This window comes from Glycine max, chromosome 18 (assembly GCF_000004515.6).
Source record: "Glycine max cultivar Williams 82 chromosome 18, Glycine_max_v4.0, whole genome shotgun sequence".
Lineage (NCBI taxonomy): Eukaryota > Viridiplantae > Streptophyta > Magnoliopsida > Fabales > Fabaceae > Glycine > Glycine max.
The window spans coordinates 50,368,256-50,379,702 of record NC_038254.2 but is presented as its reverse complement, the minus strand read 5'-3'; the positions used below and the strand labels follow the sequence as shown (position 1 = coordinate 50,379,702).

Below are 11,447 nucleotides of genomic sequence, written 5' to 3'. Positions count from 1 at the left end.
AGGTAAACGTCGTTGAAAGTCGTAGGTCACTTGTGAATTTACCAATTTGCCCATGGACCCAACCCATTTTTTATTTTTTGGTTGTTGTGCTTTGAAAATGGAAATGCCCGAGAGATCCTTGCTCCACCACAAAGAAAATATCAAACTTTTCTTCTTTACCCATGATAAATTTTGACCACACCAAAAGTAGAATTTGAATTGCTTTGAATGAAAACTTGAAGATATTTGTTGAATAAAATAATAGCTCGATGTTTTTAGTAAAACCTCTTTAAAGTTAATTTATTTGTATTAATGTTTTTTTTAAAAAAATTATACATGACTTGAGACTTGTGTGTATAATCTATCCTCACATGTATCCTTATTGTATACTCTTAAACTGAATCACTTAATTGGTTGACTGATACTTTTTAGTTTTAAATTTAATGCTCTTAACTCAAATAAATGAAGATACAAAAAATATTTTAATAATCAAATTTTTGAGCTAAATTTTTAAATTTAAGAATTCATCTTCACTAGATCTATCACTATACATACATGCTTTGGAGATCTTCGATAAGGAGGTTGGATTCCTCCTCAAAAACTTTCTTCATTTAAAAAAAATAATTCCTCTCTCTATCTTAGTGATTGATAAATATATCTAGATGAGATTTATTGTAAAATCCATAAAAATGACTTAAGGATTCAAAGTAAAATCTATTATCACTAAAGAAAAAAAAAGTTTTTATATCCTGTAATACCATAAGATCCATTAAAAATTATCCAAAAACTTAAAATTAATTTTATCACTAAAGATACTCTAAGGATCTAGATTGATAAACTTTTGTAGAATCTAAAAGCAAAAACTTCCCTAGATGTTATAGAAACAATTTTTTAGTATGTCAATAAATGCATGCATTGATATTGATTGATAAGCTTCTGTAAAAAATCAAAACAAAAAACTTCCCTAGAATGTTTTGGAAACAATTCTTTAGTATGCCAATAAATACTTGCATTAAAATCTATTAATTAACAAAATGTTAAACAATTGACCAGTCAAATCAAGAATTGTTAAAAAAAAACGAAATAGTCAAAGTTCAAACTAAAATTCAAAACGCATCTAAATTGCAGCTTACCAGGAACAGGAAGGGACATCCAAGGTCATTTTGGAGCCCCAAAAATAGAATGCAAATTAAAAATTAAAAATGAAACAAAAACAAAAGAGGGGCAAAGTTGGGGAAAATAGAAAAAGGAAAGCACACCTTTTGTTTGTGTTTAATGAAAATATTATTTTAATGAGTTAATTAAATCTGGGTTTTTGGGTAGGTTTGACCACTGCTCATTGGGTTCCATTTTCTCTCTCTCTCTACAATGCTAAATATTATTATTATTCCTCTAATCTCTCTCTCTTATACTTTTCTCGTTCTCTAAAATCTTCACTTCCCAGCTTTTTCAATCTGCTTTCTTTGACTGGACAACAAGAGGGGTTTTCTTCGACGAATCAAAACCACAAAAAGTTTCAATTTTTACCCATTTTGCTTCCCCTGGATCGCCTCACTTCGAGTTGCATGAGCTGCCATTTCTCGCCGAGGTTCGTTCAATTTTCTTCCTTCGCTTTCGATTCGTGTAATTTCACCGTTTTCTGATTCCAATTTGCTTCGGAATTTCATTTTCTGCTGTTTTTTTTTTCTCTCTCTAGTTTTTTTTTGTACGCCAGTTTGTTGTTCATTTTTTCTTGATTTGTATTTTTTTGTTTTATTGGGAAAATTGTTGGTGGAGATCAAACTTTGCGGCTTGGATTTTGTTTTTTCTTTATATATAAAAAAAATTTGGTATTGTGGAAATAAATGGGTTTGTGTAATTTTTGTTATTTTTTTTTCATGGTATGGATCTGAATTATTTTTTATGTGATTGAATAGATGGAGCTAGTAAGTGTTTATCAATTGCGTAGTTTTGTTTATATTTTTTTTTCTTCGGTACTTGTGAAAGTTGAGTGCGATGGAGAAATTGAATTAATTTTATTATACTATTTTATGGGAATGTGATAGACACAAGTTGGATGTAAGGTTTGTAAGGTGACCGGTTAACCAATTATTGATTTATGGTAGTGTTTTACGTTCAATTTAGGGTGTCTAGTGCATATGCGATCGTGCAAGTTGTAAGAATAGTTGAGATTTTGAAGCAGGAAATGAAAAAGGAAATGAGGAGTAATAGGAGATTGTTGTTTTGAAATCACCATTCTGGTCCGAAATCACCGTTCTAGGACCAAATAGATGTTTTGAAAATCATTTGGGGATTAAATTGGATATGTTTACTGAAAATTTGATACACAAATAGTACTAGTCAGGCAGATGGTAGTTGGAATCGCATGAGTTGTGATTCGATGCAAGTCCTCACTTCATTGATACAGATCAATATGGAGTTTCCTTATGTTGCTGGAATGGTGCTTGGAATCATAGGACTCTTGATTCTGTTGTGTTTTCAATGGTATGGATCTCTAAGGGACAAGGGAACCTAACAGCCACTGTGAAGTATTGAATCAGAGCAATGGTGGGTGGGTGGGTGGGTGGGGCCACATTCTTGTCGGTACAGAGGCCTGCGTGATGTCTTCCATAATAGTTTCTCAGTCATGTTTTAAGTGCTTATCATATGCCAGGATGCAGTGGACCAATGACAAGGTCATGGGGCCCTCTGGGTGAGATCTGTTGACGACAAATCTCTGGTGGAAGAATGCTTTCACATTGACAATTTGGGCGGGGAGTTTGATGAGAGATGACACAAAGTCACCTAGTAGAGAGAAATCAGTGTACTTTCTGAAAATAAATTATGGTTTCTAACGCAGTTAGCCAGTTTCTAGCAAATAATGTACACAGAAAATGAACTAAAAAAATTGAATACATAGTTTCATTAATTTATTATGTTAAAATATACTTTGTTATTTTTTATTATTAAAATTAAAATTATATTTTAATTTTAATAATTAGCATTTCATGAATGTTACCAATTATGATACATTTTGATTCATGATTTGATAACCATGGTTAGGCATAAATTAGAAGAAAAATATGATAAACTAATGCTTCACCATTTTCCCTTGTTTCTTGTTTTTCCTTACAGACATGACAACATGGTTGCATTACTTGTCGCCTGTCAAACTGTGGCATGTGGAACTACACTAAATATGTTTTAGATTTTATTTTATTTATGCACCTTTTATTTTGTTTTTGCAGACATAAAGAGTTCTCTACACCAACCAAGTTCTGTACAAAGGAAGGATGGGGTGCTTCACTGTATTGAAGAGCAAAAAGAAAAAGTCCGATCCAATTACATACATAAAACATGTAAGCCATAATGAGAACGTACCTACAGTACTGCCTGAACCTCAAACTCGTACTCGCTCACTGCAGTCTGCTCCTCCTAGTTTTAGGACCAGAGTGAAACCCATTCAACCCATTAATAAAGCCAGTAACAACAGAACGCGAACATTATCTGCTCCATCAACTCTTGATGCAGCAGAACAAGATGCTTTGGCTTCAATTGAGTATGAGGAACAAGAAGAGTCAAGACACCGAGCTGGATCAATGAAGGAGCAGCGTTCATCTAGTCCCCAACCTTTACCACTTCCATCCCCTCAGGGAGGTAGTGCATTGAAGGCTATTGGCAGCTTTAAGTCAGTGGCCTCAAGCAGTCCTCTCCATGCTTCTGGACCTTTGCCACTCCCACCTACTGGATCACTTCGGAATTTTCTGTATGAGGAAATTGCTGCTGCTTGCCACCATTTCTCTTCTGATAGATGCATGTCAGAATGTCTTTCGTCCACCATATACAAGGCTTCCTTTGGTGACGACGTTTCAAGTTCGAAGAAGTTTGAAGCCACTGTCACACGGCTTCACCCATCATCTCAGGTACTTTTCTCCATGTTACATTACTTTAGTTTCATTTCTTGATATTCTTATGTACAGTAATTGCTGTCTGGTCATATTAATAGTGGATATTAACCAAATATAGAGAAATAATGTTCTATTATCTTAGAAGGGCTAAAATTCAATGTTTTATCTTGTGTATTCTTTGTATCGTATTTATTATTGAGATGTGTTATATGTTGTATGCGAGCCTTATGTTGTGTTCAAATGAATTTAACCCATACACGCAGCAGAGGAATTAGGACGCACATCAAAATGGTTTTAAGTTTTTCTATATTTTTTCCATTGAATTTGCTATTAAGCAGGGTCTAATTATAGTCCTTGCTATCCTTGTTCCTCTGTTATGTCTCCATGCATATGAGAATGTTGTTAAACCCCTTGCAAATTTAACTGTTTGAATATTATGAATTATGTACCTACTGATTGAAACTTATTTATCATTTACTGTTAGCATTATGTGTTTTTGTTTATCTCTTTGGGACATTGAAAAATGCTCAATCACCTGAGTGCATTCTGACGTGGTCTAAATGAATCTGTCTTCTTTCAGGGCTTGAAGGAATTCATAAATGAAGTTAATACTCTTGCATCTTTGCAACATCCAAACCTCTGTAAATTGCTAGGATTTCATGCACGAGAGGGTTCAGAACATAGAATGTTGGTTTATGAAAGGCTATACCATGGAAGCTTGGATCGCTTATTGTATGGGAGATCTGATGGGCCATCAATTGATTGGAATACAAGAATGAAAATTGCTATATGTGCTGCACAAGGTCTAACCTTCTTGCACGAAGAGGGGCCTTTTCAGGTACAACTATAATAACACTTTGTTTTGTTTTTCATAGTATGGAGCGAATGATTTCAAGTATGTTATGATTATTAGGTTAATTATACACTTTATCTTTGCTGACATCCTTCTTTCTGCTTGTAGGCTATGTATAATGAGTTCTCAACAGCCAACATACAGATTGACAAAGATTTCAGCGCAAAGCTTTCAGGATATGGTTGTGTTGGACATATTCCCGAAGAAGAGATTTCAAGCAGCTCATCTGTAAGTTCTCTAACTGATAAGTGTTTTATGTTATGTTATTCAATATATCCAGTTAGAGTCTATTATATTCAGCCAATATTCTCTATATTCTTTTCTTCATATTTGTCATAAATATTTATATTTATTCCTTTATATTTGTTCCCATTCAGTATATTCATGAATTTATTTGGTGTCGTCCAGGCTGTTGGAAACCTATCAATGGAAACACTGGAGAAAGGAATGCTCACTCCAAAGAGCAACGTATGGAGTTTTGGAATTTTTCTTCTGGAGCTACTTACTGGAAGAAAGAATCTTGATAGCCGTCACCCCAAGGAAGAGAGGAATTTAGTCAAGTGGAGCCGGCCTTTCTTAGCCGATAACTACCGTCTGTCGTTGATCATGGATCCTCAACTCAAAGGCCGCTTTCCTTCTAAAGCAGCAAGAACAATAGCTGATATTGCACAAAGATGCCTTCAAAAGGAGCCATCAGACAGACCTACCATGAGGACTGTTGTTGAGCATCTCAAGATAATACAGGATTTGAAATATTCGTGCCGGTTCCCTCTGCAAGAACCAGCATCAAACTCTGGAAAACATATGTCAAGATCACCAAGTCTCAATGGCATCATCTGCCCTGCACCAAGGTTGAGTTTCTCACCATCACCACCATCAGGAGTTCCGGTATCTGTTTCGCCTCCAAGATGGTCTGGTGGAGGGCCCATTCTCCTCCCGCCGCCACGTGCTTGTGCTTCGAGCCTCTCTTTGGAGGAGCTTGATAGGCAGGAAAGCCGCAAGTCATCATCCTCAGCCTCTAGAAGGGCTAGTGTTGAAGGATTTTGAGTGTCTATAATGTTCATTTTTTATTTATTATATTTTTTTTTTTTGGTGTGATTCAACACAAAATTTATAGGAGATAAATGATGTGGTTCCTCCACCTTTAATCCCTCAGTGTGATGCCGAGAGGATGTTCTTTTGTAGATAGTGCAAAGGTTGGTTGACTGGGTTCAATTAGTTACACCCATTTATATGAAAAATTATACGGTCTTTAGCATTTCCCCCTTTCTCTACATGTTCCAAAATGAAAAACTATGGGATAAGAGAAAATAGTTTTACCAAGATGTGCAGTGCATATTTGGATTGAAGTTAGAAATGTGTGTTCTAATTCAAATTCAACGGATAAAAATAAAATGAAAGCAAAAATAAGGATTATGATTCTTTGGTAAAATTATTTTTACTTTTGTTTCAAAATAATTTTTTCATCTGAAAATTAAACTTGTACTTGATCTGTTATGTGATATAAAAACATACAATCAGATTTGGTCATGGAGTAACATAAGAAGCAGGGCTTAGGTATTTTGGGTAATAAGATGAAATTTGCATTTTTAGGAGATTTGAAATTATCATTATATCTGAAGAAGAATTAAAAGCTGATCAATTATATGTTACGGAATTTTCAAAACCCATGGTGCCAAAGCTCTTACTTTTGTTGGTTAAGAGTTGGAAATCTGACAATACACGCTTTCTTGTTGCGTTAGAAAGAAAAATTATTAAAAAAACGTTACCTACCCTTTTTTTATATTTGAAATTAGATCCAGGGTGTTCCCACAATTAGAAGCTGAGACTAATCTCTAAAGTTTCCAGGAAATAGAGCACCAATTATAAAGTAATTATTCTACTTATATGTGTTGTTGTATTTGCATAAGTTGAAGATTAAAGATTAAATTCTTGGGTAAATTCTTGGAAATCTTGAAAGTTATGAGGGTTATTGTTTTGGGTTTCTCCCATTCTTGTAGGAGATCCAGTTGACTCTTGGGAAGAGACCCTTCTTGGATCTTAAGTGGAAGAACCTAAGAGCATTTATAATGAAAGTTACTTAATAGATAGTTTAATAAAAAAAAAATATTGTTTTAGTATTTCATATGTGATTTTGAATTGTTTAAAATTGAAAAGAATTGTTTATATAAGTAATTATTGTTTATGAGTTATTTAACTTTAAATTAAATATAGGAGAAAAAATATAATATTTATGAGTTAACCAACTTATTAATAAAAATACTCATTAGAAATAAAATTAATTTAGTTGCTTAAAATTAAGGTAACAAAAATTAGGTTATTTATATCAATACCATTAGATATGCTTTAAGCCAACACCAGGCGTGTTGTTTTATATTTCTTTAATTAAATATTAAATTATTATTGTGTCCTTAAAATAAAGTAATTAACAAACAAAAAATGATTAATTATTTTGTCTAAATGTTTTAGTATTACTTCTTCCACCCTAAAATATCATTGTTCTTTCTTTTAATTACAATAGATGTATTATTAAATGTTTCGAGATAATATTACTTATTACAAAATAAAATTAAAATAAATATCTAAATATCTTATTTAAATAATTTGTATAAAGATTAATAGCTCAATTTCCTGCCACATTCACGTATCTAAAAAAAGAATACAAAATCAATCAATTAACCAAAATGAAATTTTTTTGTAAAATGAAATTTTTTCAAAAAAATAAAACATATAGTATATTTTAAATATAAAAAAATTGTCGGAAACACCTCTGAATTGAGCCGAAGTGGCAGTTCAGGTGGCAAAACAGAACCTCTCTTATCTTCTTTGTAAGAACTACGACGAAGTAACAACAATGGTGGCGGGAACTGCAACCTTGAAGCTTAGCCTCTCCGCTTTTTCTTCTCCAATGTCAAATTTCAGCGCTTCCTCTTCATTCCCCTCTCGTCTCCCAATGCGAACCCCTTCTTCTTCTAAACCTCGATTTCTCAGTGAGTCTCTTCGCTCCTTAATTTCCACGCTTTCTCTAACAACCCTTCGCTTTTCGCTAACTTGCGCTTTTCTTTCAGGGATTTACGCCTTGACCAGCAACGACATCAAGGTCGGCACCAACCTCGAAGTCGATGGTGCTCCTTGGCGTGTGTTAGGTTTTTTTTTTACCGCACGTATGAATTTTGGTTTTAGTTTTGAATTATAAAGCTTCTTTAACTTGGCTTGCACGGTTCAGAGTTTCTTCACGTTAAGCCGGGAAAAGGCGCGGCGTTTGTCAGGACCAAGATGAAGAATTATATTACGGGGAACACGGTGGAGAAAACATTTAGAGCGGGAAGCTCGGTAATTGCACACTAAATTGCAATGCCTCTGTTTAATCACTGCGTTTGATTTTGATTTATAGGTTCAATAGAAGACTAATTGGGTAGTGTCAATGGAAGAAATGGAGAGGATATTTTTCCGTCTTTTGGGACTAGGCATTGTGGGAGATAAACTTATTGTTGAAAAGAAACCTTAATTGCGGTCACCCCTAGCCCGTGGACTAGAGAAATGCTAGGAATACACTTTATTCTATTGGTTGAAATTTATTGAAAATTACAAAATTTTGTGGATTTTACATCATATTTAATGTACCTCTCCTGATTTTTGTACTTTCCAATAGATTTTAACTAAGGGGAGAGTGTGTGTTAGAGAGTGTGTTCCCAGCACTCCTCTTGTGGCTTAAGAGTTGGTTGCTAGTGTCTTAGAAAGGAATACCTACAGAAGGCTGATTAGAAAGGCTGAGTGAAGTGTCATAGTTTGTCTCGATACCTATCTCAAATGCATGTATTATAGAATTTTCATGTCAAGTTGGTTGCCATGGAGGGTCACCCCTAGCCTGCCTTAATTGGGGCGTATCAGAGTTGGTTTTCGATGTCTCATGAAGGACTACCTACGAAGGGGCTGACTAGATAGGCTGAGTGAAGCGTCCTAGTGTGCAAACATTGGGACATTGAATCTCAGGGGGTTGAGATCCCACACTAACTAGAGATATGGTCAATGTAGTCTTGACAAAACTTGGATACTCCTAGGCTCGTTCATGGCTTGATTCAGTACAGAAAACTGAATCGAATTGGAAAATAGTACTCCCTGAACTGAACCAAACTGGAAAACAGTTCGCCCGAACTGAACCGAGCTGTTTCTTCAGTTCAGTGCACAGTTGAAAATGGTCTATTTTTTTAACTCGTGGTTCAATTTGATTCACTAATACTTTTTGAAAATCCCTAGCTAATCCTCACTTTACAAGCTAGTTTTGTGGGATGCAATTAGTCTCTAAGCACATATTCTAAGACTTATGTTTGTGTTTTTGTTACCTTTCTTGGTTCAAAGTACAAAGAGGAGTGAGGTTAATTTGACAGTTATTGCTAAAAATTTGGATTTCTGGGTTTATCTTTTCCCATTTCATCTGTTCCGTTTCCTTTTGACAGATTGAGCAAGCAGATGTATTCAAGGAAACAAAGCAGTTTACATATAAAGATGGTGCTCAATTTGTCTTCATGGACTTGGTAATTATCTGGAATCCATAATTATATAATTTAACAAATTATGATATGTACATTTTTTGGCTCATACTAAATATAATCTCTACCCATGGATTATTGACTAATGACTATGTTGAAGAGTTATAAAAAAAGATTCAATTACATTTATACTCTCTTCTCAATAGTTCTTTTGTGTTTATGATTAGCAATTAGTTAACTGACGAATCTTGTGTTTAATTTGTCATAGTCTCTATGTTTAATTTGCTGTATTTTATTTTTTCTCAGAATACATATGAGGAGTTTCGTCTGGGTGAAAAGGAAATTGGAGACAGAACAAAGTGGCTAAAAGAAGGAATGGACTGCAATTTGCTGTTGTGGAATGGAAAAGTAACCATCTCATCTCATAATATACTATGTCTTCCACTATCTCAAACTTTTATTTTTCGAGACCACTATGGATAAAAGTTATAGGACAATAAGTGGTGGCCTGGTTCTAAAAAACTTGAATTAATATAATTTTAATATTCATAAATAAGAGGTAAATAACTAATTTCTATTTAATTTTGTGCCAAGGGAGGAAAGTATTGATGCATAGTTGCTAATGTATAAAACTAATTTAAAATGTACCGTATTGCAGATATTTATTTTATTTAGATGTCTTCAAATTTATATGGTTGTAACTTGTATCAGCTTTAATGGTATTTCACTTTTATAGAAGGACTGCATGCTTTTCTAAAATTTTGAATGATCTTGGTCTGCAGTGGTATATACATGTGTGGGGTTATATATTTTAATACGATTATAGATTCTTGTTTATGCATAGATTGGCAGACACAAGGTTCCTCTAAATTGAGGGGTTTTTTCCCCCCCTCTAAACTGAGTAGTATGGTTGTATTAGTACACATTCTTGATTTCATTCGAAGTATATTGTGATCTTAACCCACTATAGTTTAAGAGTAGATAGACCCTTGCTTGATCACTTCAGTGACTAACTCACACTAGAGGAGCATTTCCTGATTGGCAGTATGGTATTTATAAATCAATAAGATATGTGCAGTTAGTGCTATTGATCTTGATTAACAGTTTGTCTCTTTATAATATTTCAGGTTATTGATGTTGAACTCCCTATCACAATCAAGCTTGCTGTAGTTGATGTGGATCCAGGACTTAAGGGTGACACAGCCCAAGGTGGTACATTTTGTTTATACTGCAAACTTCTATTTTGACCAAATTCATATTGCAACCATTGTAAATGTCAACCATATTTGTAGCCAAGAAAATTTTCTGTTACAATAAAATGATAATATCATCTCTCATCAGCTAGACCATGATTCTCATTATTGTCTTTCTCAATCTGTCAAGGGATGAATTCATTAAGATTTCTCTTAATGCATATTTCACAATTTGGCATCAGAAACCAATTAAAAAAAGGAGCTTGATTGAGTTTTATTGTTGGTCATATAAATGCTAAGATGATGTATTGAATTTTCGAAGGACAGGATTGGTTTGTTTACCACGCCTGTTGTCAAAGGGAACACATTTGTGTGATATCCCATTATGGCTTATACTGTTTGGTTTCCTCCATTCTCCTGTATCATCTTTTCTCTTTCATTCCCTTGTAGAACTTACTACGCCTCTGATAACAAAATTTGATTGACAGGTGGAACAAAACCAGCCACACTCGACACCGGCGCTGTTGTCAATGTCCCACTCTTTGTAAATGTCGGTGATGAAATATTGGTTGATTCAAGAACTGGGCAGTACATGAGCCGTGCTTAAGATTTCACCTCAAATTTTGTAGTTGAAGTCCTGAGAATTCTCGTTTATTTTTTTATTTTGTAGGATATAATTTACCAATTGAGATGGATTAAGTTCATTAAGCTTAGCAATTTGGCTGTGTTTTATAACACAGTTAAAATTGTTTGTAGTTTATTTGCGAAACTGAAGCTCTTGCGGTGCATAAAGTTTTTATAAAAAAAAGCCAGCCATTATTAACCTTTGTTCCATTGTTTCTTGCGATGAACAAGAAAGAATAAACTGATACAGTTCATAGTGTTTTCTTTATCATTGAAAATAGTTACGAATATTTTTATTGAGTAGTTAAGTATTGAATGGAATGGTTTATTGTTGTCTCTGATTGGTTTAAAAGTACAAGTTAAAGAAAAATGTAAAATCGGACAGATATAAGCCAGACCAACTGTTAGTGCAAGAACAATC

The 11,447-nt window shown here is 34.1% G+C and overlaps 2 protein-coding genes across 3 annotated transcripts; both read left to right on the top strand.

The window, feature by feature from the left end:
• The first annotated feature begins 1,278 nt into the window (after positions 1-1,278).
• On the top strand, positions 1,279-5,981 carry LOC100809117 (probable serine/threonine-protein kinase PBL1). 2 transcript variants are annotated; one of them, XM_003552268.5, is made up of 5 exons: positions 1,279-1,567; positions 3,207-3,881; positions 4,447-4,704; positions 4,828-4,947; positions 5,128-5,981. In XM_003552268.5, the coding sequence occupies exons 2-5, from the start codon at positions 3,252-3,254 to the stop codon at positions 5,764-5,766; spliced, it is 1,647 nt and encodes a 548-aa protein (XP_003552316.1). In that variant the 5' UTR covers positions 1,279-1,567; positions 3,207-3,251; the 3' UTR covers positions 5,767-5,981. The 2 variants fall into 2 exon arrangements, with proteins under 2 accessions (XP_003552316.1, XP_014626620.1); XM_014771134.3 differs by having other exon boundaries at positions 1,298-1,567; positions 3,094-3,881.
• Positions 5,982-7,491: 1,510 nt separating this feature from the next.
• Positions 7,492-11,072, top strand: LOC100500109 (uncharacterized). Its single transcript, NM_001250004.2, is given in 7 exon segments — positions 7,492-7,709; positions 7,788-7,865; positions 7,946-8,052; positions 9,177-9,254; positions 9,516-9,617; positions 10,337-10,418; positions 10,891-11,072. Coding segments are annotated over 7 exon segments (702 nt in total). The 5' UTR covers positions 7,492-7,573; the 3' UTR covers positions 11,010-11,072.
• The last annotated feature ends 375 nt before the right edge of the window (positions 11,073-11,447 follow it).

Coding starts and splice junctions, on each gene's coding strand:
- LOC100809117 (XM_003552268.5), top strand. CDS start 3,252: ATGGGGTGCTTCACTGTATTGAAGAGCAAAAAGAAAAAGTCCGATCCA. Junction 4,705..4,827: donor ACGAAGAGGGGCCTTTTCAG/GTACAACTATAA, acceptor TTCTGCTTGTAG/GCTATGTATAATGAGTTCTC. Junction 4,948..5,127: donor AGATTTCAAGCAGCTCATCT/GTAAGTTCTCTA, acceptor GGTGTCGTCCAG/GCTGTTGGAAACCTATCAAT.